This window comes from Prinia subflava, chromosome 14 (assembly GCF_021018805.1).
Source record: "Prinia subflava isolate CZ2003 ecotype Zambia chromosome 14, Cam_Psub_1.2, whole genome shotgun sequence".
Taxonomy (NCBI): Eukaryota; Metazoa; Chordata; class Aves; order Passeriformes; family Cisticolidae; genus Prinia; species Prinia subflava.
The window spans coordinates 19,411,566-19,436,827 of NC_086260.1; the positions used below are offsets into that span (position 1 = coordinate 19,411,566).

The 25,262-nt window shown below is 35.9% G+C and overlaps 2 protein-coding genes across 2 annotated transcripts in view; one reads left to right on the forward strand and one right to left on the reverse strand.

Annotated features, from left to right (window-relative positions):
- The window catches only part of CACNA2D3 (calcium voltage-gated channel auxiliary subunit alpha2delta 3), a 406,564-nt gene that overhangs the window by 318,603 nt on the left and 62,699 nt on the right, over positions 1 to 25,262 (forward strand). Inside the window, exons 21-26 of the mRNA XM_063411460.1 lie at positions 552 to 597; positions 749 to 846; positions 1,676 to 1,769; positions 3,379 to 3,474; positions 4,624 to 4,745; positions 5,299 to 5,379. Coding sequence (XP_063267530.1) covers positions 552 to 597; positions 749 to 846; positions 1,676 to 1,769; positions 3,379 to 3,474; positions 4,624 to 4,745; positions 5,299 to 5,379 — 537 coding nt within the window. The remainder of the gene's footprint in view (positions 1 to 551; positions 598 to 748; positions 847 to 1,675; positions 1,770 to 3,378; positions 3,475 to 4,623; positions 4,746 to 5,298; positions 5,380 to 25,262) is intronic.
- On the reverse strand, positions 16,544 to 21,879 carry LRTM1 (leucine rich repeats and transmembrane domains 1). The gene is made up of 3 exons (XM_063411595.1): positions 21,831 to 21,879; positions 19,976 to 20,572; positions 16,544 to 17,174 (listed from the first exon to the last, which is right to left on the reverse strand). The coding sequence occupies exons 1-3, from the start codon at positions 21,877 to 21,879 to the stop codon at positions 16,741 to 16,743; spliced, it is 1,080 nt and encodes a 359-aa protein (XP_063267665.1). The 3' UTR covers positions 16,544 to 16,740.

Here is a 25,262-nt window from a genome sequence, read left to right on the forward strand (position 1 = left end):
TAACTAATGATACAGTTCTTATTTACTAGCATTTGTGTGACCTATTTGTACAAAAAACCTTTTCTGAACAATCCCATAATTGCTGTTTGTGTTCATGGGCTTTGTGCTTAGGTTTTGAGGGAATTGTTCTTAATGATTTTTTTTTTTATAAGAGAGGAGAACAACTCACATGAAATGAGAAGTGTGTATTTTAACATAAAGAGCTTTACTGGCCAAGGAGAACGAGGGAGTATGAACAGGAGTCTGTTACCATTTTGCATTTGTCTTTGCTCAGATTGTCTTCTAAACTTTAAATATATTATGTGAGTAACTCGTATAAGTTAAACATATTAGTCCCAAAACTTTTTTCTTACATTTTCAGTTTTAGATTTGAGTTAACTAGTTTTGACAGTTGTTAGACCCTAAAGTGTATTTGAACATCGTTTACTGTGATTTATTTCATTATGGTAATAATGCACTTTCCAAGAAGGGTTTATATTATGGAGTGTATGCAAATAACCATCTGTTACCCAGCCTTCTCCCTAAATATCCCATTATTATTCCCGTTACAGGTTTACATGATTTAGAGCACCCTGATGTATCTTTAGCAGATGAATGGTAAGCCTTAAATAAAGCATGAAATTAGTGTCTGTTACCCGTCTTGGTTTCGTATTGTTTGTGCTTGCAGAGCCCAATTCTTTATGTTAAAGACAAAGAAAGATTGTGCTTGTACATATAACTTTTTACTGTTTTGACAATGTGTTCACAGGTCCTACTGCAACACTGACTTACACCCTGAACACCGGCAGATGACTCAGTTAGAAGCAATTAAACGCTACCTCACAGGAAAAGAGCCCCTGCTCCAATGCAAGTACTTCGTTAACCATGGATTTGCAGGCTTTATCCCAGCTAAAAGCTGTCCTACTTAACCTTCTACAAAATGCAAAGCTCTGCTTAATTCAACCAGTGAGGATTGAGATAGGATTGCTTAGCTGATGTTGCTTTGCAATTTCATTTGGTTTTGAGTTTTTCCCAGAGTATCAATAAAGATATTATTATTTGAATTAATTATGTAGTAGTAGTAGTATTAATTATGACACAAATTTTTGACTTTTACAGTATTCTATGTGCCTGTACCAAACATTCAATTTTCTGTTCAGATGATATAGCTGTACTATGCAAAATTTTCACTCCATCTGGTTTTATAAATTAAACAGGACTGATGGGACTCAATCCTTGGATCATGCCTCTAAAGAATATACCAGATATGAGTATTTTAGGGAGGATGCATATGTAATTGCCATTTCTGAACTGCAAAGCAGAACAAAAAATTTAGATAGGTGCTTATTCTGTATGTTTGCAGAAATGCAGAGCTTTTGTGACTGTTACTAGACCTACTTATTGTAACCTTATGGCACGTGCAGACATGAGCATTAGATAATATATACATGAATGCGTTACATGAAGTGGAGTATATGGTTTTGACCTAAAATTGTTGCTAACACAATGAAATTATATGTGAAAAACTGCATTGTGGTAAAATACAGTGTAATATTATGTGGTAAATAATTTGTAGCACAAAAAGTTTGAAAGTATATCACAGATAAAGTAAAATGTAAGAAAACTCTATTGTTTAGTAATCTAAAAAACGTCTTTATACGCACATACACTTACTGATTTTATTGTACTGTGGTAGGTGATAAAGAATTGATCCAGGAAGTTTTGTTTGATGCAGTTGTGAGTGCACCAATTGAAGCTTATTGGACCAGTCTAGCACTGAATAAATCAGAGTAAGTGATCTTTGTGTCCATCATTATTCATCAGTCATGGCTGTATTTTTATTTATTTATGTTAATGAACTGGTGGAATGTGTAACAAATCTTGACATGCATGAAAATATTATACTAACTATTTGATCCTAAGTACCACCAAATTTGAGTTCAATCTGAAATGTTTATCTTGCAGAGTATGCCATGATGATTAGCTGAAAGAATACCAAATTTCCACAATAAAACTGGTGAAGTTGTACCCTAATTGCAACTTACAGTTCTGTGTATTTTTAACAAAGGAAAATACTTGAGAAATTTAATGCAAAATTTACCAAAATTATTGATGCAATTAGTACTTTGTCTCAAAATAAATTATATATAGAAAAACTTGTGCTGGCAAATAATTTCTTTAATCTTTAATTTGTTTATTTTCCAGAACTACTTGGGATCTATGTTTCTGTTAGCGAGAGTCGGGAGATTAGCCAGTCCTTTTCAGAGTTTTATCTTCTACTTTATTCATTTATGCTATGATGTATTAAGGTGTTAAGTAACAAGTTTTTATCCATATCAGAGTAAACAGGTGTTAAGCCTAGCAGTTTGCATGAAATACAGGAGTTGCAAGGTAATTCTGGAGATTATCCTGATTAGATTTTCCTAAATTTCAACCATTTTCTTCAAGTTGAGTGAAAAAATACATTGCTGTGCAGCATGTACTCCTACTGAATGTATAAAAGCAACATGATAAGATCTGGTTCATTAAAGAGTTGTCCAGCCTTCTCTGAGAAGATAAAGATAATAAATTGTTGCATGCCAATATACTGTGCCCATCGAGAGGTGTCAGGTGGCACCATAGACAATGTAATAACAGATCCAAAACTCAAGGACAGCTGTGGAATGATGCCAGTGGGAGACTTTTGAAACCTTTCAGATTCTGACTTTACTTCATTCTGTCTCATTAATGAAGCAATAAAAGGGCCCTGGTCCTTGGTTTTGTGGTAATGGGACTGAAGTTCTTGCAGCTATACATGAATTAGTTTTAAAATAGCTTGATACTGATAAAAATGCAGCAGGAGAGTTCAGTCTGAGCTGCCTGCCACGTTTTTTTTTCCAAGTTCTAGGCTAAAGACTGTCCTGGTGGCAGCTAAGCTTGACTCTCAGCTACCTGTTTTAAATCTGTTTGCTTACCTGAGCAGCAGTCCACACCTATGACTTGAAGCATAAATATAGCACAGAAATGTTGAATGGACAGGGGGCAAGATTTGGAATTCCTGCCCATCTCAGAATCACTGTGTGTCAGTGGTTATTAAATAATTTTTATATAGCTGTGCCACACATTTTTATTCTATTACTCTATCCATATAATCTCCTCCTACAAATCCTACAAATTTATTGTGTTTAGCTTTTTAGGGATTCTTGGTCTAAATAGCATTTATGCATTGCATACTATTCAAAACCCAGATGACTATAACCTAAAGAAGAGCATTTAAAAGTAAATCAATAAATAAGGGAACTGTGCTGACAATTACCAGTCTCAAAAAATGTGTACACTTGTGCTTTCTGAGGCAGTGCTGCAGCTTTATCTGTTTACTGTCTGAAGCGTTGTCTTTGCTCGTGTTCTGCACTGTTTCAGAAACTCTGACAAGGGAGTGGAGGTTGCCTTCCTTGGGACACGGACTGGACTCTCTCGTATCAACCTGTTTGTGGGCCCGGAACAGCTGACCAACCAGTAAGTAATAAACTCTACCTGGCAGCCAGACAAGAAAAGAGAGAAAAAAGCTAGTTTATTTTTATAAAGCCCATCTACTGTTTCTTCACACAGAACAAGTTAGAAAGGTGTCCTAGGATCCCTTAATTTATTCCTCTGACTGAAACATTTGGAGCAATGAGCTATTTTACACCTGTAGCCCATAAATTTGCTTTCTCTGCACACACGCCCCCAGCCTCACATCACTCCTTCAGAGCACAACTATGAACATGCTACACCTTTTACTACACCACCTGAAAACAAACACCTGTAGACTTTTTCAGGGATTTTGCATAATTGTTGTGGAAAATATTTTTGGTGTTGAAATAAAGCCAAGTGATGGAATTGGACTGGGTGAAAGAACAGTCAGGAGACCTCATTATATAAAAGTTTCCCATTTTCCTTGGAGAACAGGTAATCTAGAGGAAGTATTATGCATATAAAACAAAATCTGTGTTTGATATTTATGATAAATTCAGTTGATTCAATATAAAGTTCTGTGGGCTTATCTGAGGACAGATATTGTTGTACAAGTAGGTAACATCAACAGCACTACAATTTGTTACTGTCAGACAGAAAATCAGAACAATAGAGTGGACATTGTACTCGTTCTTGGCATAACTTTTATTCTGTCCATATTCCTTGAAATTATTGTGGAATAAAGTTTTTAGCGGTCCACTACAACTCCACTACAACTCACTACATAGTATTTTGAACACAGGCTGTAAAATTACCTTTTTTTTTTGCAACCCAAGAGTGAATGCCAGTGGCAACAGACTGCCAGATCTCCAGTGCTTTTTCCACCTTGTGCAGTTCACGGTTCTTACATTGTGCTGAAAGAAAAAACTTTTTAGACTAAGCATTTTTATTTGTACAAATCAGTAAAAACAATTTTAGTGGTACTTAGAGGTACTGTTTTTTAGTGCTTTTAATGTCTGTAACAGCAAAAGTTATTGTGTGTCACAAATAATTATTAGTAACTAATTTTAACTCTTGTTGAACAAGTGTAATTAGAAAAATTGCACCAAACCATTTTCTTTTGTAAAAGATTGCATTTTTTATGTCTTTCAAAGCTAGAGACTATTGTGTGCCATGAAACAAACAATTGTTTTCTTTCTCTGCTTTCTCAAGAGACTTCCTGACAGCTGAAGATAAGGAGAACATTTTTAACGCTGACCATTTTCCACTCTGGTACAGAAGAGCTGCTGAACAAATACCTGGGAGCTTTGTCTACTCAATCCCATTCAGCACGGGTCTGTAATTTTGTCATTCCCTAAATTCTGAACTATGCATGATGCTGAAAGGATCCCAAGTGTGTCAGTACAGAGTGGGCTTTGTAGCTAATTTCAAATATTGATCTAAAATAGGCATTGAAATTTGCAGCTATTTTAAGGGTCCTTTAACCAGGGGTGTCTTTCATGGGGCTGCAAGTGAAACCTCAAGACGTGGTGTGACAATTTGCATTTAATATTTGCACAGGTAGAACTACATTTTAACAAATATTTTAAGCAGGGCAAATCCAACAGAGTAAATGTCTGTATTTTTGAGAAGCCCTACCAGCTGTCACATTCGCTGCCCATTTTAGCAGGGGAGACAAAACCTGATCACTCATTTCAGTGTTTTAAGCTTGTTTTTGGCATACTGGGGAATTTAAAATGTGACAGTATGTTCTGTGCATATGTGATGTTCCCAGTTTTATTTTCTGAACACTATATCAACATAGACTGTTATCTAGAATCAGGAGAAAGAAACCCCTAAATTTACTCATTGTTTCAGTTTTCTTTTCCCCCTTAATACACCCTGCAGAAACTGCCAACAAGAGCAACGTGGTGACAGCCAGTACTGCCATTCAGCTTCTGGATGACAGGAAATCTCCAGTGGTTGCAGGTACAATTGTTGTAGTTCATTCGTTTTGTTAATGTTTCAAAATCGGTTTATGAATTCCTCGCTTTTGGGTTAGCAGGTGTATAATCTTTTAAGGAGAGAGAAGGATGCAGTTGCACCTAGAAGATATAGTTGGATGACTAAGTGTGGAGATCATTTAATGCTTCCTCTCCCCAAGAACTTGATCCTTTATTAATTGACTCTCAAACCTCCATGTGAGCTATTGAGTTTGACTTCATGGAAATAACCATTATCTGTAAAGCATTTTTGGTAGACACAATTCTATATCATCATAAATAGGATTATACTATGATAAGTAAAAAGAAATATAAGAAAGGACTATCTGATGTGTAAATTTTCCACCCAGGTTGGAAAATTTTGTGCTATAACAGGATTGTTTTATAACAGGATACAATGTGGTGATTTTGTCTAGATTATCAGAGATGTGATTTGTTCAGAACATAGAAATTGAATAACAAAGTTTTATCTATCAGCCAAGAGTATAACAGTACCTAAAGACTAAAAGATGAAGTGTGACAACTACAGATTAGTGATAAAACACACTGATTTAAAAAGAGAAGTAATTTTGAAATTGTTAGATATTCCTCACTCAAGTTCAGATACTTGTCTGACCAGTTTTTCTCTACTTTCCAATGGTTACTTACTTTGAAGAAGGAAAAAATTTTGATAAATCTGATGACTTATTTTGCCAGAAACTAAGCTCTCTTATCTCAGGAAAAATTAGATACCTATCACAAAATCAAGAACCACATTATTTTTTCTTGTGTTTAAAATACTATTAAAAATGCAGTGAATACAATACTGAAAGAACAAGAATGTGCCAGAAAATTGGGAAATCTCAAATATGTCTCCTTAAATACAGACTATTTCCACTGATAAGGAAAGATTTTAGAAGCTCAATAGGAAAGCAGCTTTCTGACTCCAATCCGTAAGATATATTCTTCAGAAATTATTGAACTCTTCTATAACATTTAATGAAATCTTAATTTTGACTTCATACTCCTGTTAAAGCATAAAACAGCATTTATAAACTAATTCCAAAGCAGATATATGCAATTGAGAGTTTTCACTGTACAAGGAAGAAAGTTGGCATGTTATTTCTAGAATGCTCTGTTGTTTGGAATTAGCAAAGATTTCATCATGAAATTTTCCATCATCTCTTAAATATATAGGGTTAATAGACATCCTGATATTTATTCTTTTCTCATGAGTATTTGCAATTTGGTTTTGACTTTGAGAAGGTATCGCAGATAATTACTTCTAATACACCATCAACAAGCTTTGCAATCGTTTGTTTTTGAGTATCTGTAAAAGAGAAAAGCAGGTGTTGCTTCCATTCCCCCAGTAATTCTGTTTATTATTGAACATTTAAAATTGCTTGGGTCCCATACTTTCTATATAAAATAAACACAGGGTCTTGAAAGCTTTTTAATGCCAAACCGTGTAGAAAATTTCCATGGTATCTGTAAAAGCATAATGCCATGAAAGATAAGAACAGTGTACCTACACTCTGAAGCATGTCAGTGTTTTTTTATTTCTGGTTCTTTAAACTTTAAAAACTGTGTGCTAGATATTTTTTTTACAAGCATTTTTAAGAGTTTATTTTAAATAATTTTTCCTTTCCCCCTTGTATGGTTGCATGTTTTCAGGTGATTTTCTTTTCAGGGGAAGCCACATTGGGTTTGTACAAACTTTTTTCTGTAAGAGTATCACTCACCCAGCTACAGCCTCTCAGAGACAAATAAGTATATGCACTATTCTTGTTCTCCTTAAGATCATGAAAGTGACTTGTCAGTCCTACTTTCCCTCAGAAAACTTTCAAGAAAGTACCCAGCATCTAGCTCAATTTTTAGGTTTTATTATAAGGCTGTCAATATTCTACGTTAAGCAAAATGGATTTGGAGACAGAAACTGGAGCAGTGATAAATGGGAGAAGTTTGAAGTTTTTATTAGCCAGACTTGGGAAATTAAATAAGATTATGGGTAATGTTTTCAAATACCTCCAATGGAGTTCAAATTTGGCCAAAACATCTCATTTTAATTTGTGTGAAGTAAGTATTCCTTATCCCCATTTGGTCTGAGTAGATTACAGTAAGCAGCAGGATGGAATACGCATTTCATGTTAAATCACCCTATTCCCTAGAGGGGTTTGACTGAAAATTAAGCTGTGCTAGAATGTTGTTTATTACAGATCACTACAAGAGTTTAAATCTGGCAGAAAGAAATAAGAACATTGTTATAAAATGGAAACCTGAGTTATTCCTGTCCATGAGAGGGGAAAAAAGGGAACAAACCCAATTCTTTCTGTTCTTACTGCAAAATTCATAGACTGGGGTTTGGGCTTTTTGTTTTATTTTGGGGTTGGTTGGTTTTTGTTTTTTTTTTTTGGTTTGATTTGGTTTGGTTTGGGGTTTTTTTTTGGATTTTTTTGGGGTTTTTTTGGTGGTTGTTGTTGTTCATTTGTACTGGAATTTTTTTTTGTTTGTTCTTGTTGGGGTTTTCTGGTTTTTGTTTAGAAACCCATCACTTAAAACAGATTCCATATAAAAGTCTAAGGCTTCGCTATTGCAAATAGCAAAGATTCAACTGTATAAAATAGGCAAAAAATCCTGAAATCAGTGAGTCTGCAGACTGTTACTACAGAGGAATTGAATGTTGCTGCTGTTTCACCATCTGTACCTACTAATACCACTTCCCTGTCAGATTGTCTTTGCTTTTTGGCAAAAAGCCCATGTAATCTTTTTCTAAAACCTCTCCTGCTTCTTACAATTGAGATTGTGAATTATTTTTTACTTAAATGAATGCAAATTTCTATAGAAGGTGTGTAGATAAAATCTTTTATGTAACTGTAGTAGCATCATATTTATTGCTGTGTACACTGAATAGAGTTTAGTTGCAGGAGGGAAGTGACAGTAGTACTGCAGGCAGGGCTTTCATTAGACTTGAACACATTTATGTTCAAAATTAATTTAGCTGTGTGTTTTCTGTGCCCATGTCTTCTGTGTCAAGATTACATTGAAATGCTGAGCATCTTCAAACTGCCCCAGTTACAATGTAAAGAGTAAAAGATGGAGGACTTTTTTTTCTCTTTTTAACAAGAACTAAAAAATAGGAGAATGACTCCAGTCTTGAAATTTAGTGAGATTCCTGGAACATTAGTATTCCTCTGGGTGACCAAGATAAAGCTAATATAGAATATCCAAATTTATATAAGGATTTAGCTATTAAAATTGAGGCAAGTTAAGATAGAACTGTGTTTTATGATGCTCATGTGAAGGGAAGTACATTTCTGCTAAATGTTGGTAGAATTCAGCATTCCAGTCTTGTGTTCTTTCAGATTCTGTGATGAATTGGATGACTTTCAAGTAGCAAACACATGGGCATCTGGATAAGTGCAGCATAGGATTTCTGCGTGCTGTATACGTGTTTATTTCCGTTTTTGGCAAGAGATGATAGTTTCACCTGTATGATTTTGTTAAAAAAAATATTAAAGGTACTGCTCACCTTAACAGTTCTGAACAAGATACGTGGATGGAAGCAAGCAAACAAGAGTCATCATGGAGCAAAGCAGGGTCTAAAAACTAAAAAAATTGCACTCTCTTAAGATTTTGAGAGTGTTGACAAAATATGTCAATGTGGCGGTGTAATCCCATATGTGAACCCTCAAAAAAGCACTTCCCTGTAGAGGCATTTTAGCTCAGAAGCTGCTGTACAAAATAGGACCTTAAAAGACCCTCTTGTTGAAAGAGGCCATCACTGTTCACAGAAAACATGAAAATTAGCCTCTTGGTATGTTTAATTAAAGGCAACAGAACTGACCTAATCTTCTTAGGAAAAAGAAAAATTATTAAAGAATGCTGAAGAAAATGTCTGATGAAAATTGTTAAGTCCTCTTAAGTTTTCTTCATTGAACAAGCAGAACCTGGATTTCAAGCCTCACTGGAAAAGTCCATAGCAGCCTTAGTAAAAGGCTCTGGACAATGAGTCAGAAGAATGAAGGATTAAATCATGCACAGGGGAAGTCTTTAGTCTCACAGTTACTGAAAATTCAGAATTTGAAGAATAGGAGAAATGGTCCATTTTTTAAAAATACAAGGATGCTTAGAAAAGCTGAAATTAAAATTTTCTTTAATCTTTTTTTTTTTTTTTTGAGAGAATCTGAGCTAGGACTGATTACCCAGAACTATGTCCAGTCAGATCTTTTTCCAAGTAGAGAGGCCATGCCCTCTCTGGGTGTGTTATATTAGATGTAAATAGATGGAAAAACAGGTGGAGTTTCATTACTGTTGCCACCAATCATTGAAAATGTAGAATTGCAAAAAGGTTTTGTTTCTCTGGTACCTAAATACAAGGAAGGAGTATCTCAAGAAATATTTTCTGCCTTTTTTTTTTTTTAATATGATCAGTTTTGTGTTGGACTTCTTATTTATCAAAGTTGAAATTGGAAAATAAAAAACACTAACTTGTGAAACTGAGCCCTCCTTACACATCCCCTTCTGCAGCCTGTCAATTCATATCAAGCAGTAGCTGAATCTGTTTGTTTTGAAAAGATAGAAAGCTTTACCAGCATGTCAGACCTGTAGTTTCTGAAAATGAGCAAGTCGTCGCTGCTTTATGTCAGCTTAACTAAAATACTGTAGTAAGTGAAGCTCAGTGTAGCTAAATTATTGAGAAATGAAAGTATTCCAGCTCTGTGAGGATGAAGGCATGTTTTCAGTCATTTTCTATCAAAGAGTGATTGCCTGGGATGTGCTTAAGTATTGCCATAGCTCTGACTCTACCCTTTATGAACCTGCATAAAAAGAGAAATTGCACTAATTTTATATATATATATATATAACTATGAACTAAATAATATTTAATATGTAATAAACAATCCTTTGTATCAAGTGTAGGAGGTGTTACTGAAACTGAAGCAAAGGCAGTCCTCTTCTGTTCACTGACAGTGGGATTTTTAATGCTCTTACCAAAAATACTCATTATGCAAACAAGAATGCTATGTTTTATTCTCCCAAGGAAATTTTTCCAAGTAATGCCACGATCCACTATTTAACTTTTCCAGTATTTAACTTTTAAAACTTGATCCTTTATTTTTATAACCAGCCCGTATACAAATTCAAGGATTTTTTTCTTCAAACCCTGGTTAGAGAGAGATATTTTTGCAAGTGACTTCACCCAGCACTTTCTTTGTTCTCCCTTTTATATAACTTTCAAACCCAACTTAAGTATAACAATAAATTCAGTTATTCCGTCTTAAATGATTCCTTGGCAAAATGCTAAAATGCCTCAGGTATTTTGAATGAGTCATCTTGAAGATTTAGCATTTCCTTCTAGGTTTGTATCCATAAGCTAAGCTAAGAAATAGTAAAGACTTAATGGCACACAATTTGGAATGCTTCTATTCTGGCCAGAGGAAAGTGACCCTGATGATCCTGCTGTTTGAGATAGTCAAGCTGTACCCTGAAATTAGGAAAGATCCAAAATCTTATATTACTTTTAAAATACAGATCAGTCATATTGAGTCTGGTCAAACTTCAAGTATTCATTCTTCCTGTTTGGATCAGACTCTCCAGGACAGCAATTTAAAAGGAAAAATTGTGAATATACCAGTTTTCCAGTAACTGAAAATTCTGCTGATATAAGCTCCAAGTGTGGAAGATTGTTTTAAAATTCATGGAAAATGTGTGCCTTATATCTGAAAATATGTACTTTTATGACACAATTCACCCCCTTTTCCCTTTTTTTTTCCGGTGTGTTAATATTTAGATATACATGACCTCAACACTTCATCTGGGTTTTTTTAAAAGTGAATTTAAACCAGGTTTGCATGCACATCCCTCTTTTAACAAAGTGGCTCTCAAGTACTTAGTCAAAAGTAATTTGAACTATTGATATTTCTAGAAGTGATAGATACTGTAAAAGTTTTGTAAATACTGAAATCTGCTGATGTAGGAATAGTACATAGAGCAAATACATCTGCTCTGTTCTTCTTGGACTTTTTCTTCTTTTTTTTCTCACATGTATTGCTTTCATATTATTATTAAGAACATTGAGGCAAATGTCAATGCATATACAGTCCTTAAAATTTATGATGCCATCTATAAAATTGTATTTTAATATGAAGGCCTAGGGGAAAATGAATATGTCATCATAATGACACACCAACCAAATTTTTGAGGCATTTTAAAATAGATGTTTTCCTTGTCAGGCAAGAGAGTGATTTACCTAGTCTTTACTCCCCATTATAAGCCACAGAATATTATATTCAGCAGTAGCATTTAGCAAATCCCTCAAAACGTTTTTCATGTTTTGGTAGAAAACCACAACTTTATGTTTTTCCAGAGTTTCTTGTTCATTTTGAATATTGTTTTTGTATTCATAAATCTAATATTGGTATACAGACTAATGTTTCCTGCCTTAGGAAAACTGAGATATGTATTTGTACACACTAACATTAAGCAACTCACATGTTGGGAACCACTGCTTGGGAAAGATGGTTTGGAGGGAAAATGTGGAGAGAGGTCAACTCCTCCACTGGATGCTTTGGAGCACGTGGCAAAGTCCTGTCCCTTTCCATTGGCTGAACAGGGAAACTGAAGTTACTGACATACTCACAATTCAGACATTTACATTCATTTGCATTTGTTCTCAGTGCGTTTCACCATACAGAATCAGTGTGTGGAATAGTTTAGTGGTGGTTTTGCTTTTTTGAGGTAGTTCTCTGCTGGTGCTAATTTGAGAATTTAACCTCCATTTATGCAACTCTTGGGGTTTCCTCACCACTTTTCTTGGAGAATCCAGGACTTCGACAGAGATATCCCTATACATGTTTAGTATTAATACATATGGTAAATGGCATAGAGCATCTGGTCTTTGCTTCTGCACTTCTGCTTTTCTGTTGGGATTTGTTGGTTGGTTGGTTGGGTTGGGTTTTAGTTCTATGTAATTTGTGGAACAGGAAGGTCCTTGTGACCTAATAGCAATCAGATTCTAGGGACATTTTGCTGAAGAATCCTTCTGCCAGCAAAATAAATCCCTGATTGCAGCTCAAGCAGAACAAGGCAGCAGAGGAGCTGTGGGCTCTTTGGATAACCTCAAATAATGCTGCGCCAGGTTGAAACTGCAATCATAAATACAAATACATTGCTATCATTTAAATATTGAAGACTGATTAATTTATTTTCCCTTCAGTGGACTATATTTCCGAACATCAGCAGTGTTTTCTTGTGTGTTTTATCTTGAAATGAGGATGACAGCCTTTGCAAAAAAAGTTGAGCACGTAGTATACATAGCCCTAAAACCTGGAGGGATCCCTCTGCAATCAGTGTGAGAGAGCATCCACAGCTTCCACTGGAGAGAGGTGTCAAGTTTGGATTTGTTGGTTTGTCTGTTATGGACTTCTGATTCCTACACCTTCTCCCCTGTTGTGGTTTACTGTGGCTGCTGTTGCTGCTTGCTTCCCCCTGATCTGGGGAACATGCAGCCACATTTCAGGTAATATAACCTCAGGACAGACCAAGGCTCTGAAGATTGTGGTTACTATGCCAATTTTGGCCAAATTAAAAGATCCAGGTTGGAAAAATAGGCATCCTTTTTGGGTGCTTGACTGAAGCCTGCATGTCCTTGTCTCCTGTGCAGCAAAGGTAGATTGTTGTAATGGTTGTTATTTTCCTGTTAATTGTTAATGAGAGATAAGCTATGAGTAGTGTTACTAAATGTGCTACTTTGATATTCAAGAAGAGGGAGTCAGATTTTGTTTGGACATTGTATTACTAAAGATTAATGAAGCTGGATTTTGATTAATTTTTGCAAGCTCTCAATGGAAAGGCAAATACAGCAAGCAATTACATTGCAGTTTAAACTTTATGTCTTTCAATATAGATGCTATTGGTAACTTTCTGTAAAGAACATGGATGTATTATAGTCTTCAATTTTTGTTCTAAAATGAAATTTTAGAAAGTTTTTTCTGTGAACAAAGCAATATAGCCAGCCTTTATATGAAAGACAGGAATGCAACCTGTGTGCTTTCACTGTCTTTGTAAATGCCTTGCAGAGCAGCATGTCCTGATATTTTGTTGACTTTGAGGGGGAAGAGTGTTTTTCACAGAGATTAGCAAAAAATACTGTGCTTACTATAATACTCTCATGAGATTGCTGGGAGGACAACAAAGCTTTCTCAGGATCCTTTATCTGAAAAATAAATCTGTGCAGACAAATAATTTCAGTGGCAGATGTCCATTGCTAAGCTTTATAAATTAAGGGCAGTTCTGTGGATATTCTCTATATTCAGTCTTCTTCTTGTAGTCAATAATTTTTATAGACAAAAAATTATGGCTTTATCTCTGTTTATCAGTAGTTGAAAGTTCTGCTTCCTCTACTGAAAAATGAATATTTTATCTTTATTAAATAATTGAATCAATACTTTTCTCTGTTCATTTTCTGCTATTACCTTATCATTAGAAATGACTGAATTTGTTAATTGGAAATACTTTTACCATGATAACCATGATATACAGACTTATACATGTAAAATAAAGTATTTCCCTGTGATTTGGGTTTTGTTGTTGTTGTTGGTTTTGTTTTTTCTTTTTTTTTTTCCTTTGACAAACAGCATGTTAGAAAGTATAGAATCAGATTTTGCATGGATTGGCTTGCTCTGTTCCCACAGCAGAGGCAACTAATGGAAATATTTAATACTTTGCTTTCTGGCAGAACTCCATATCAGTTTAAAGCCTTGTGTGTGCATGAAAATCCCCAAAGCATCTTCAGTGTGATTCAGAATGAATTTCTTTAAATGTTGTTGTGCTCTTCATTGACTCTTCCTCCCATTTTCCTTTTTTCCTTTTTTTTTTTTTTTTTTTTTCTCTTTTTTTAATACATGAATGATGATACAATGAGAAAAGCCTGAAAGGTTTTTGGTGCTAGGACTGGTTTTTTAAGGACTAGGAATATGTTCTGTTTTTATTCTTGTCTAGGAAATATCTAGTAAATTCTTGTTTTCCTTTTGCTTGAAAATAACAGAAGTGTGATTTGTGATGGAAGCTGTGCTGCTGTGTTTGAGCCTGTTAGAAATATCGGGGGTAAAATCTCTCTGGAGGTTGGAAGTTTATTAGCTTTCATCTCAGGATCTACACTTTGAGTACAACTGTGCTCATTTTAGGTTGTCACTGTGGAAAAACAATGATTTGGCACGGCCCCAAGTTCATTTTTGGGCCAATGGGCAATGAGATCCAATCCTGTCTTACTTCTGTCTTCTGCATCTAAAAAATTTTTGTTTTGCAAAATGTTATGGCAGTGAATGGATAAAAGAGAGTAAAAAATGTAGATTCACATATTTAAATGATTTAGTTCTGAAAATAGATTAGATTATTCATTAAGCTTTACCAAATATTTACAAGAAAAAAAAATAAACATCAAGAGATCAGAGTAAAGTGCCTGAATACAAATATTCTACATACTAGGATATTGTAAAAAATATAAACATTCTAAAAATGTTGCACTGATGATATCTCAGATGAAGCAATGTTCCCAGTCTAGAGTACCACATTTTAAACAAAATGTAAAAGAACTGAAAAGGCTCCAAGGAATGCAGGAGGAAAAATTTTGGAAAATGTGGTCTTGCAGGAAAAATTTGAAACATCTTGGTTTATTTAGTTCAGGACAGACAAGAGTGAACAGAGCCTAGTAATGATATGAAGTACTTAGCAGTTTAAAAAAAAAAGGAAAAAAAGAACAGACAGTAATTGATTGTTTTCAATATCTGCTAGATTTAGATTAAGACTGAGATGCTTAATTTTCTCTGTACATCAAAGTAACTGCAGATGCATGAATGAGCTTTAATATTTAGGTTGCAATTATTACAAAGTAGATAAGAGCAAGGGTTACATGACTCCTGCCATAGAGCCCATTACTCAGTTGAGGCTGTTACTGGAACAGCTACAGAGATTCATTTTGAAATCCATCTGTTGGAAGGAGAGTGCAGATCTCCAAATGCCATGACACAGCTTCCCCTAGCCCTTATTGCAGATTGTTCCATGGCCTTTTTCCTCAATACTATAAACAATGCTGATTTCTGCATTGGCTACCTGGACAGGTCTTTATCCCTGTCACTGGGGACAGTTAGGGGATGGCTGAGATGTCTGTCACAAATAGCCTAAAATGTATTTTATCCAGTCTTGGAAAAGGTGAATGGAGTTCCTGATCTCTGTTGGTTGCCTTAAAATATTTTGTAAGAACCATTAAAATAGCTACCTCTGTGCACTCAATATATTCTTGGAATTCTAAGAGTACGATATTCAAATGGCTTTGGCTCTGATTTCCTCTTCTGGTGAAACAGCTCTGCAGAGAGTAAGGATGGAACCTTGGGTGAATCCAGCTGAATGTTTGCTCTGAGAGGGAGGATGTGTGAACATGCAAGTACATTATCCTCCTGCTGAAGGGCAGCACTGTGATGGGAGCTGCATCTGCAGTCATGGCATTTGCAAAATGGAACATTTGTGTGGGTATTTGGGAGTAAGTGGCTTCAGAAAAGCCTGTAGCAAGCCTGTAAGCCAGCAGGATATCAGGCAGTGTCTTTAGGTGTGCTCTGTGTACTCGTTTTGGGGCTTTCATTGAAAACACTGTAGCACTTCTTCCTTCAGCATTTTCTCAGCTGTCTTCTTTCTGCACTACTAAGTAATTAAAAAATTATGTGCAATATTAACAAAATGCTTTCAATTTTCTAAGTTAGGAAATGGATGTAAAGTTTAATTGCTGCTTCCTGGGGCACACTGGAAAGTTGAAAACACATCTTTGGAAATGCTTTCAGCACATTTATGTTATCAGTGGCACTGAATAGAATGACTGGTTTGAAAACTGCTTTGAATTGTATACATCTTAAATGAAATAGTAATTTGTACTGTCTAAAATAGTACAAATTTAACTAATTAAATTAAGTTAGGTGGCTATTTTCTGTTTTTCTTTGCAGAACACCACTCCTGTCAGCTACTGACTGTAGGTGCACCATAGATCATGTCATGGTTTAATACTGCATCAAGAGTCAGTAGAGGATGGTGAAATACTTTACACTCATTACATTAAGATTTAGTGATCTCAGACATTCAGCACTAAATAGTGGCTTTGGAATATACATACACAAAATAAATAAGCTTCTGTTGATCTATAAAAAGTCTTAGTGGACATTCTGAACAATATATATACTTATATCTTTTAAAAGTATGAAAAAGAAGAAAAGAAAGAAAGAAAATAACCCCAGTAATTTCTATTAAAACAACACTACTGAGATTCCAGACTTTTCAGCTGCAGTGAGAGCTTTATTTTCAAGAAGCCAAAGACAGAAGCAACTCAAGCCGGAGAGCTCTTGAACGGCTCTTTTTCCTTGGGGGCACCGTGCTGCCTGGCCGGGGCCAAATGGTCCTTGTGGTATTTGGCCGTAATTGCGGCATAAGCACAGCCATAGACAGCAGCTGCCAGCATCATCAGGCACACGATGCCACACACCACCCCGGTGATGACAACGGTGGCGATGGCGTGGCGCAGGCTGGCGGGCCTGGCCTTGGCCTTGGGCTCGCAGCTGACGCGGCCGCCGTCCCCGAGCTCGCCGTGCTGGCCGTGCTTTGGCGAGCCCCGGGGCTCCAGGCCGTGGTGGTGGCTGCTGGCCAGGTGCACGTGAGCCGTCCTCAGAGGACAGGCCCCAAAGAGCTCGTAGGGAACTTTGAGGAGGTCCTTCCCCTTCCGAATCCCTGGAGAGGAGCAGATAATGCCGTCACTTATTCCTCCTGGGGAAAATAACAAACAAAGCTTTCAACAGCTGACAGTTGCTGAATCACCTTAATGTAAAATTAACCTAAACCTGAACTAAATTTATCGTCAGTTTCAACTTCATGCTTTTAGAGATTTAGATTATGTTTTAAAGGCTTTTGTTCAATTAGGTTAGTGGTGAGAATATTACACTTCAAAACTCACATCAGAGAGCATGCAGTTCATCAGGAATTAGGTTATCTGTGTTTTTATGGATGTAAGTGTAAAAAAACGTATGTAGAAAAATAAGAACTGTCATAGAGGTATTGTTAACTGCAAATTCAGTTTGTTGAACTTCTGACACTGCTAATTTTTACTAGCAAGAAATGGAAACAACAGATTTAGAAAATATTTCCCACTTGATAGAAATAGCTCATGAAACCATCATTGTTCTGATATTGTATGTTGACTGTAACAGGGCAAAGAGAAAGTTCGGTAAGTTGTGTGTACCCATGAGTGATTTTTTGAAGCAAGGCTTGTGATCAGAAAATATACACAGGTAAAAAGGAGTTGAGTTAAATCAATCTATTACCCTGCTCAAATGCTAAATTTCATGTTTGCTTAGAGCCAGCTTCCCAAAGGAGATTTTTAGGAAAATGGGAGAGAAGTAGGAATTCGTAGTCCTGGTAAATCACATGGTTGTTCCTGAGTGTGTACAAGAAAATACACCAAACGTAGCCCTCAGGTACCTAGCCAGAGCACAGGGCTTCAGGGGTGTGGTATGTCAAGGAGTCCACAGGCCAAAATCAATGTTGACATATTTAAAAAAAAATATCTAATCAGATCAACTGAATTTTCTTTTTCCTCCCTTCTCTATCCAAAATAATTCACCTTTCAGCTAAAGCCAGGCACAGAAATTTTCATCCCAAAAAGACTTTGAGAAAGTAGTGAATGCAGATGGAGCCAAACTGAAATCTGGAGACTACTCCACAAACAATATTGATATTCCAGGACAGATTTGAACATAGCAGGTCCCTTGGTCTTTACTGGTAAAACCTAAAGCATGGTTCCAGACATCTTCAATGTGTTAGATTGAATATGGATATAGATAAAACCTCCAAATCCTTCAACTCTTATCCTTTCATGGTTTTAAGTAACTAATTATGTGTGCTTGGAATAGAACCCTGGTGTTCCTCCTGAACTGAAGTATTCTCTGTAATTTCCTGTGAATGTGCATGAAATGTCAATTGCTCAACTTGGATTCAACTAAAAATACTCAAATATTTTGGACCTACATTGCTTTGTTATGACATGCAAGAAATACCTGCAGAGCCACTGTGAAGTTTCATCACATGTGTCGTAGAAGTAGTGGGAAACATTATTGTGTAACGTAGCTAATTTTTCTTCATGTGATTCAGACAAGTAATTTTAAGGAAATTAAACACAGAGAATATAACACTTGGACTTCCTTTAAAGCTTGTTGCTAAAATTAATTTGTAAGTTCCATGTCACTTCATTTAATTAATCTGTACAGTTTTCAGAAAGATGGAAGGACATCACTGAACTTCTAGACAACATTTTTTGAAATAAATGATAATATTTATGCTGCTGGCAGAGTAATTAAGATAATCTGATATGTTTATCTTGGGTCATTTCATTCTTCTGCACAGATAAGTCAACCCCTGCTGAATTTCCAGCATAATAGACTAAAGCCCTGCGATAAAGTAATATTTTACCTATTCAAGATATTAAGGTTTTATTGCTGAGAGGAGTTAGGTTTCTGTCTTTTCTAAAATGTGGCTCATACTAGTGAATTTACCTCACCTGAATAGCACTCCTGTAGTAATTGTGTCCCTGCATGGCCAGTGTGGTTTTCCAGCTGGCCTGCAGAGTTCTTATCCCTGCAAAAGCAGTCCATCAGTCTCGGGCCACATGGGCCATCTCCACATCCCCTGTGCTGCAACAGGCTCCACAGCACTTTGCTACAGAGACAGGTAATGAGTAGTCTGGCCACATGCAAGCATCAAAACCTGATTTAGAAAAAAGAAAATTGCCCTGCTGGTCTGAATTCTCAGTCTGAACATACCTCTTGGGAGAAATAAATTAATTTCTTTTTATACTTAAATCCTTTAGAATTACATGATGTTATATTTTTCACAGCATAACTCATGAATATATTTAAAAGCAGATATGACCAAAATACTGACACTATTATTTATAAACTTCACTTTTCCCTGTGTGATGCCACGACACATTTCTGTCAGGAAATTGCCAATGAATTGAGTTCCTCTTCTGGTTAACAACAAATTAGGAAGTGATACTAGGTATTCATAAAATATTAAAGAACTACTAAGTCATAATTGATAGGAAAACTAGAATCCTGGGTTCTCTAAAGTTTGCTCAGTACTGATATCTGTCTTGATGTTTGCCGTCACGCAGCAGATAAAAAGCTTTAAAACAGTAGGTTGGTTTCCAGCAAAAATATATTGGTAGAATTAAAACAAGTGTATGTGCACACATATACTTGTTTTATATTTAGAAATGTGTATACCTGAATTCACACACTAGAGAACACACCTGTACCTGCTGTATGGTTGTGTGTACATCCTTACTCCTTCTCTGGGCACGAATATGGAGTCCCTCTCTGATTCTAGTTTGCCACCTGTGTTTATAAAAGCACTTGCATTCTGACCTATGCATAAGAATATAGTTTAGTGTGTTTATTTGAGCAGGTGACCTACAGTTTGGGGGAGAATTTTTAAGCCATAGAAGGGAGGATTGGTTAGATGCTGGTTAAAAGTTCTCATGTACACAATATGTAATGAGAAAAATTCCTTACCTCTGTATAGAAAACTCTCCAGCCACAGTTTCAGGCCAAAGATATTACAATTGCATTGCCAGGGATTATCTTTGAAGAGAACCACTTTCAGGTTTGGAAGTGACTCCAGCAGAACTCTTTCCATTTTCTGAAGTTTGTTATGCTTCACAGAGAGCAATGTTATATTCCCTGTGCTGTTTCCAAATGTCTCAGGCAAGCGAATAATGCTGTTGGATGACAAGTCCAGTTCTTTTAGGTGTGGGAGGAAACTGAAAGTCTTGTTTTCTATATAATGAATCAAATTTCTGGTTAGGTTTAAAACCTGTAGATACCTTAGTTTTTGGAAAGCACCAGGTGCCACACTTGAGAGAGAATTATTAGACAAGTCTAAGATTTTGAGTAACGGCGTTGCAGTGAATGCGTTTTGGTTGATTCTCCAGATACGGTTGTTCTGCAACTGTAGTATCTGAATTTCAGGAGGTAAATGGGCAGGAATTTCAGTAAATCCTCTGTTCTTGCAGTCTGCAGTCTTAGAGGCTGTGTAGCAGAGGCATTTGTCAGGGCAGCTGTGAGCTGTGTGTGCCAACAAGATGACACTACAAACCAAAAGCCAGTTACCTGTATCACAAGTGAAAGATTTTAAATTAGTTTAAAATGTTCATCTTTAGGCAATACACAGGCCATAAACACACCCAGAAGATCTACAGTTCAACAATAAACAATAATGTAGATATCACAGAGTGCATTTCTTTTATAACACATAAGTATATGACAGATAGTGATGTATTTCTATAGTGCAGAATGAAGATAATGCTACCATGATCTTAAAATGAAGTACTTCCCATGCTTTTTTCTTAAGCACAAATGGTTTTCAAGAGGATTTGCCATCAGCAGAGCAGTGATGTTTGAAGGGAATGTGACCGTTTCTAAAATTATTAAATTGCAATGTCTCTCTTTCTGTGGTAGTAACAACTTTAAGACACCTTGTGTCAGAAGAATTACAAGCAGAACTTTTCTTTTTCATTGGTTTTACTAATATTACCGCTGGGAAGAATTGAGTCAATGTACCATTAAAAGAATTACAAGCTTCAAAAACATAGCTATAAAAACTTTTAGCAGTACTTTTTCAGCAATCCGGATTCTGTAAGTTTCTCCTTTAAAATATCTGTTTATTCTTTTTGCTTTAATTCCTTTCTGTGAATGCCAGCTGTACTTCCCATAGATACAGGTTTCTACATAGTCATCAGACATTTGTCAATAAGCTTCTAGAAATATAAATTAGTTGACAGGAGTACTTAGTAATATTTAGTATTTTTAATTATCTGCTGCTCACTGATGTTCAGGTGGTTTTAACTGAAAAAGAAAGTTTTTACCTTTTATGTCTTGCTAATGATCTTAATTTTGAAAACAAGGTACTTAAAGCTATGCTTGTATGCATATAATAAAATATTTTAAATGTCAGTATTGAATAATTACATATTCTTTGACTAAAGAAAGCCAGAATGATGAATCCTTTTCTAACAGTGTTTTTGAGATGCTTCAAATAATTTTTACTACTTACTATTTTAAAATGCAAAGCATTCTAGTTAGTTGCTACTTGAAACCTTTTGAAAATAAAGTAATTGCTGTTTATTGACTTTCAGAGATAAAATGTGAATTACTAACAGGGAATACCATATTGATGAAGTAATGTATGATTATAGTAAGAAATATCATAAATATATAAATGAAAGCTGTATTTTGAGACTACTGTTTAAGCACAAATTACTTACTAATTTTCACTCAGAAATGAAATAATTATATTAAAATTACACATAATCTTCTGCAATACGGAATTCTGCATCGTAAAATTCACTGCCTGATAGGTAAGCAATACCTTCATTACACTGTTCTGCAACAGTTGGCTTCAGAAACGCGGCTTCCATGGTAGAGGCAAAATAAACTCTTGCTTGTCAAGGAAATGCTTTGCAAACAGAAAAATTGTATTATTAATCTGAATGCTTCAGTATCTCACCTTTCATTCTTCTCTGCTTGTTCTTCCCCTGGTGGAAGATTCAGTCCAGATTTCTGATGTAGACCAGTAACAGGCACTGTTCTGATTCCCACTTCAGACCTGTAACGTGCTCATCCAGTTTCCTTTCTTGAGGATTTTTTTAGGTGGTATCTGTGACTTGTGTAGAAGGGCAACTATTTCTACTCAGTTACTCTGTCAGCTCTTGGTTTTTTTCTTAATCACAATCTTCTCCCTCCTTTTTGACTTTCAGAGACTTATTCTGAATCTTAATCAGACAACAAGCCATGCAAACAATGTCTGTCCAACTCTGACTGGACAGCTGTAATGTACAAATAATGACCTGATAACCTCGCCTCTTCAATTTGTTTAATCCCCATCAAAAGCAAAGCACAAAAAACAAAGCTGCCTTTTTTTATATCCAGTATGGTTTCTGAATTCTGGTGGATCATTAGCCAGGCTGTGTCAATTTTTGCAAGATCTGAACATGGATTTTGATTATCCTGGGCTGTGACTGGAGGCAGTGGAGTGTATAATGTCACTACAAATAGTCCTGTGGGTTGATGACATGGTTTTGACAGTGCCCTTGTTTGCTCTTTTAAGCTTATTCATCTGACATCCATTAGTTGTGCTGACAGGATTTTATTGCTTGGTAATACAGGAGCAGTGGATCCTTCCATAAAAATGGCATACATCCTAGTATAGTCACCATGAATATTGAACAAATTAATTTATTTTCAAAAGTATTGGAAAGGCATAGCAGATGATGCTAAAATTGTAACATGTAGTGCCTTGACTTGTTTCTTTGTTATTTTTTAGTAGAACTCATACTGTGCCATAAAAGGATCGCACCCATAAAAGGATTAATGACTTGTGACTGTGAAGGAACTCAAAGGTGTTGAAAGGAAGGACAGAGCTGGTATATAATTGAGCCTTTCCAGGACATATGATCACTCCATCTATGACCTGTCCTATGGAGAGGAAAGGTGTGCAATCAAAACATTTCAGACCTATAATACAGCTTTCTTGGGTACAAATTCTACTTTTAGGTGCTTTTAAAAAGATCACATAAAGTTCATTTTCCATTGTCAAAATTTATATGATGTAGGCAATGTTCTAGAAGGAGTACTAGAGAAATCAGATCATAGGATCCAAACCGCTGTTGAAAGCAAGGTCTTTACCAGAAATTATCCAAGATCTTGTCAAATTGAGACTTTGATATTTCCAGTAACATATTCTGTCACTTTCCTGGGCAACCTTCTCCAATGTGTTACTGTCCTCAGAATCAATAATTTTTTCTTCCATCCAGTTAGAGTTTCCTTGGAGTAGCTTGTGTCCCTCCTCTCCTGTCCTGTCACTATGAATCCTTGTGAAGAGATCCACCTTTTCCACAGGTACCTTTTGGTTTCCAGAAGTCTGTGCTGTGCTCTCTGGCACCCTGGCTTACAGGCCAGAGCTGTGCCTGTCAGTATTTTGCTCAATTGTCAGTACTTTGCTCAATTATTTCTGACCCCAGTCAGATACCCAAAAGAGCAGTGGATATGTGGGAACAGTGAAAGAGAACATAGGAAAATTGTCATTCTGTAAAGTAAACATGATTGTTCATCTTGAGGATCCCAGGATTACTGCTGTGAATGGCAGACCTTACTGTGCTTGACATTCTTGATGGATGGTCCTGATAATGGGTGAGGCCTGGGATCTAGTGTGGAGGAACATTGCAGCTGTAGAGAAGCTGGTACCATGGACATCCTGGTTAACCCCAGCTTTACAAAAAAAGAGGAGAGAAGCTTAAAGATCATCTGTACTGTACTTTATATTAATGTCACATTAATGCAAAAAGCTTTTTCAACTTTTGTAGCATGATACATTTATTTGCTGTTTCTTAAAAAGTGTCTATGAATCATTTTAGTGAAGGCACAATTAAATGTAAAAAGGTCTGTCATAAAATAGCATCTTCCTTAGAAGTTGTAGCCATGTTAGCTATGGATGCTCTTACAAAGAATAAAGTTAGGCTGGGTACTTTTTTTGAGATGGCATCACACTCTCCTTGCATTAACTCATCCCTTGTATCAGTGGCAGTTTTTCATGAAAAAAAACTTTTCATTATCTTGCAGAAGTTAATAGCTATTATATTCTTGGGGTTTTTTGTGTGATAAGAAGCTTTTAAATTCTCTTTGGTATCTAGAGTTTTATTTGGCTTACGAATTTAAAGAGTTTCTTTTTTACATTATTTTTTCATCTCAACTAATACTTGCCGACCAGATGGGTATACAAGCTCCCACTGCACTTCATTTCATGTAACAGTGGTCTTAAAGAATGTCTCTTAACTGCCTCTCCTATTTTAGGTAAATCTTTGCAACTATAATTGTATTATTTTTAGTATGCACCGTATGATAAGGATGTTCACAGGACAAGGTCACAGAAAGTTAAGCGCTGTGGGAGTTCCAGCAATAATGCAGAGGCTGTTTTATTTACTTGGAATCATGGTATAAGAAGTTATTACTTTTTAAAAAATCTTCATACTGGGTTCAGATTTGGAAACATATGATTAAATCTGTCTATTTGCTTTTCATGTAGATGTGGCTATTTTTTCTTATCTTGAGAACTCTGAATAAACATGTTTTGTAAACAGAAGTTTCCCCAACCTATAATCCATGTCCTGTTCCCATTTATTAGGAATAATACTTTGGTTGTGACAGAGAAGTCTGATGTGGTGAAAATTATAGTCGTGTCACAGGTAGAGATTTGCCAGAAACAGGATAACCATGAAACCTACTCTACTTCTGGCCTTTTGAACCACCAGCAGGATTTTTTTCAGTTGTCTGATGTGGTGCAGCAACTGTTATTGCAGCCTCTTAAATTAGCCTGTGCCTTGTTGTAGCAAGGTATGTTTCCTATTGCAAATAGCAAGAAAGCCCCATGAACGAATATGTGATCCCTGTTGGCTGAGGAGGGGAAGCTCTGTCTTTGCTTTGCCAGCAAACTTTTTGTTGCAGCAATTACTGCCATCTGCTTTAAAGGAGTTCTATGTGTAAGAATCATCTCTTTTACAGAAGATCATTATGTTAATTAAACTCTAGCAGAAAGGAAACAATTTAAATATTTCAAATATTTTAAGGCTATAGGATTTGGATTCCACTGCATTGTATATCAAATCCAGGCAGACACAATTATGTTAAAAAAGTTCCCAAGACCACAGCAGACAATTTGTATACATACTCTTTATTAGATTTATTTTCCTTATGCTTTTGAGTGGGAAGGAATTAAAACTGAGATGCTTTCAGGAAAATGCAATGT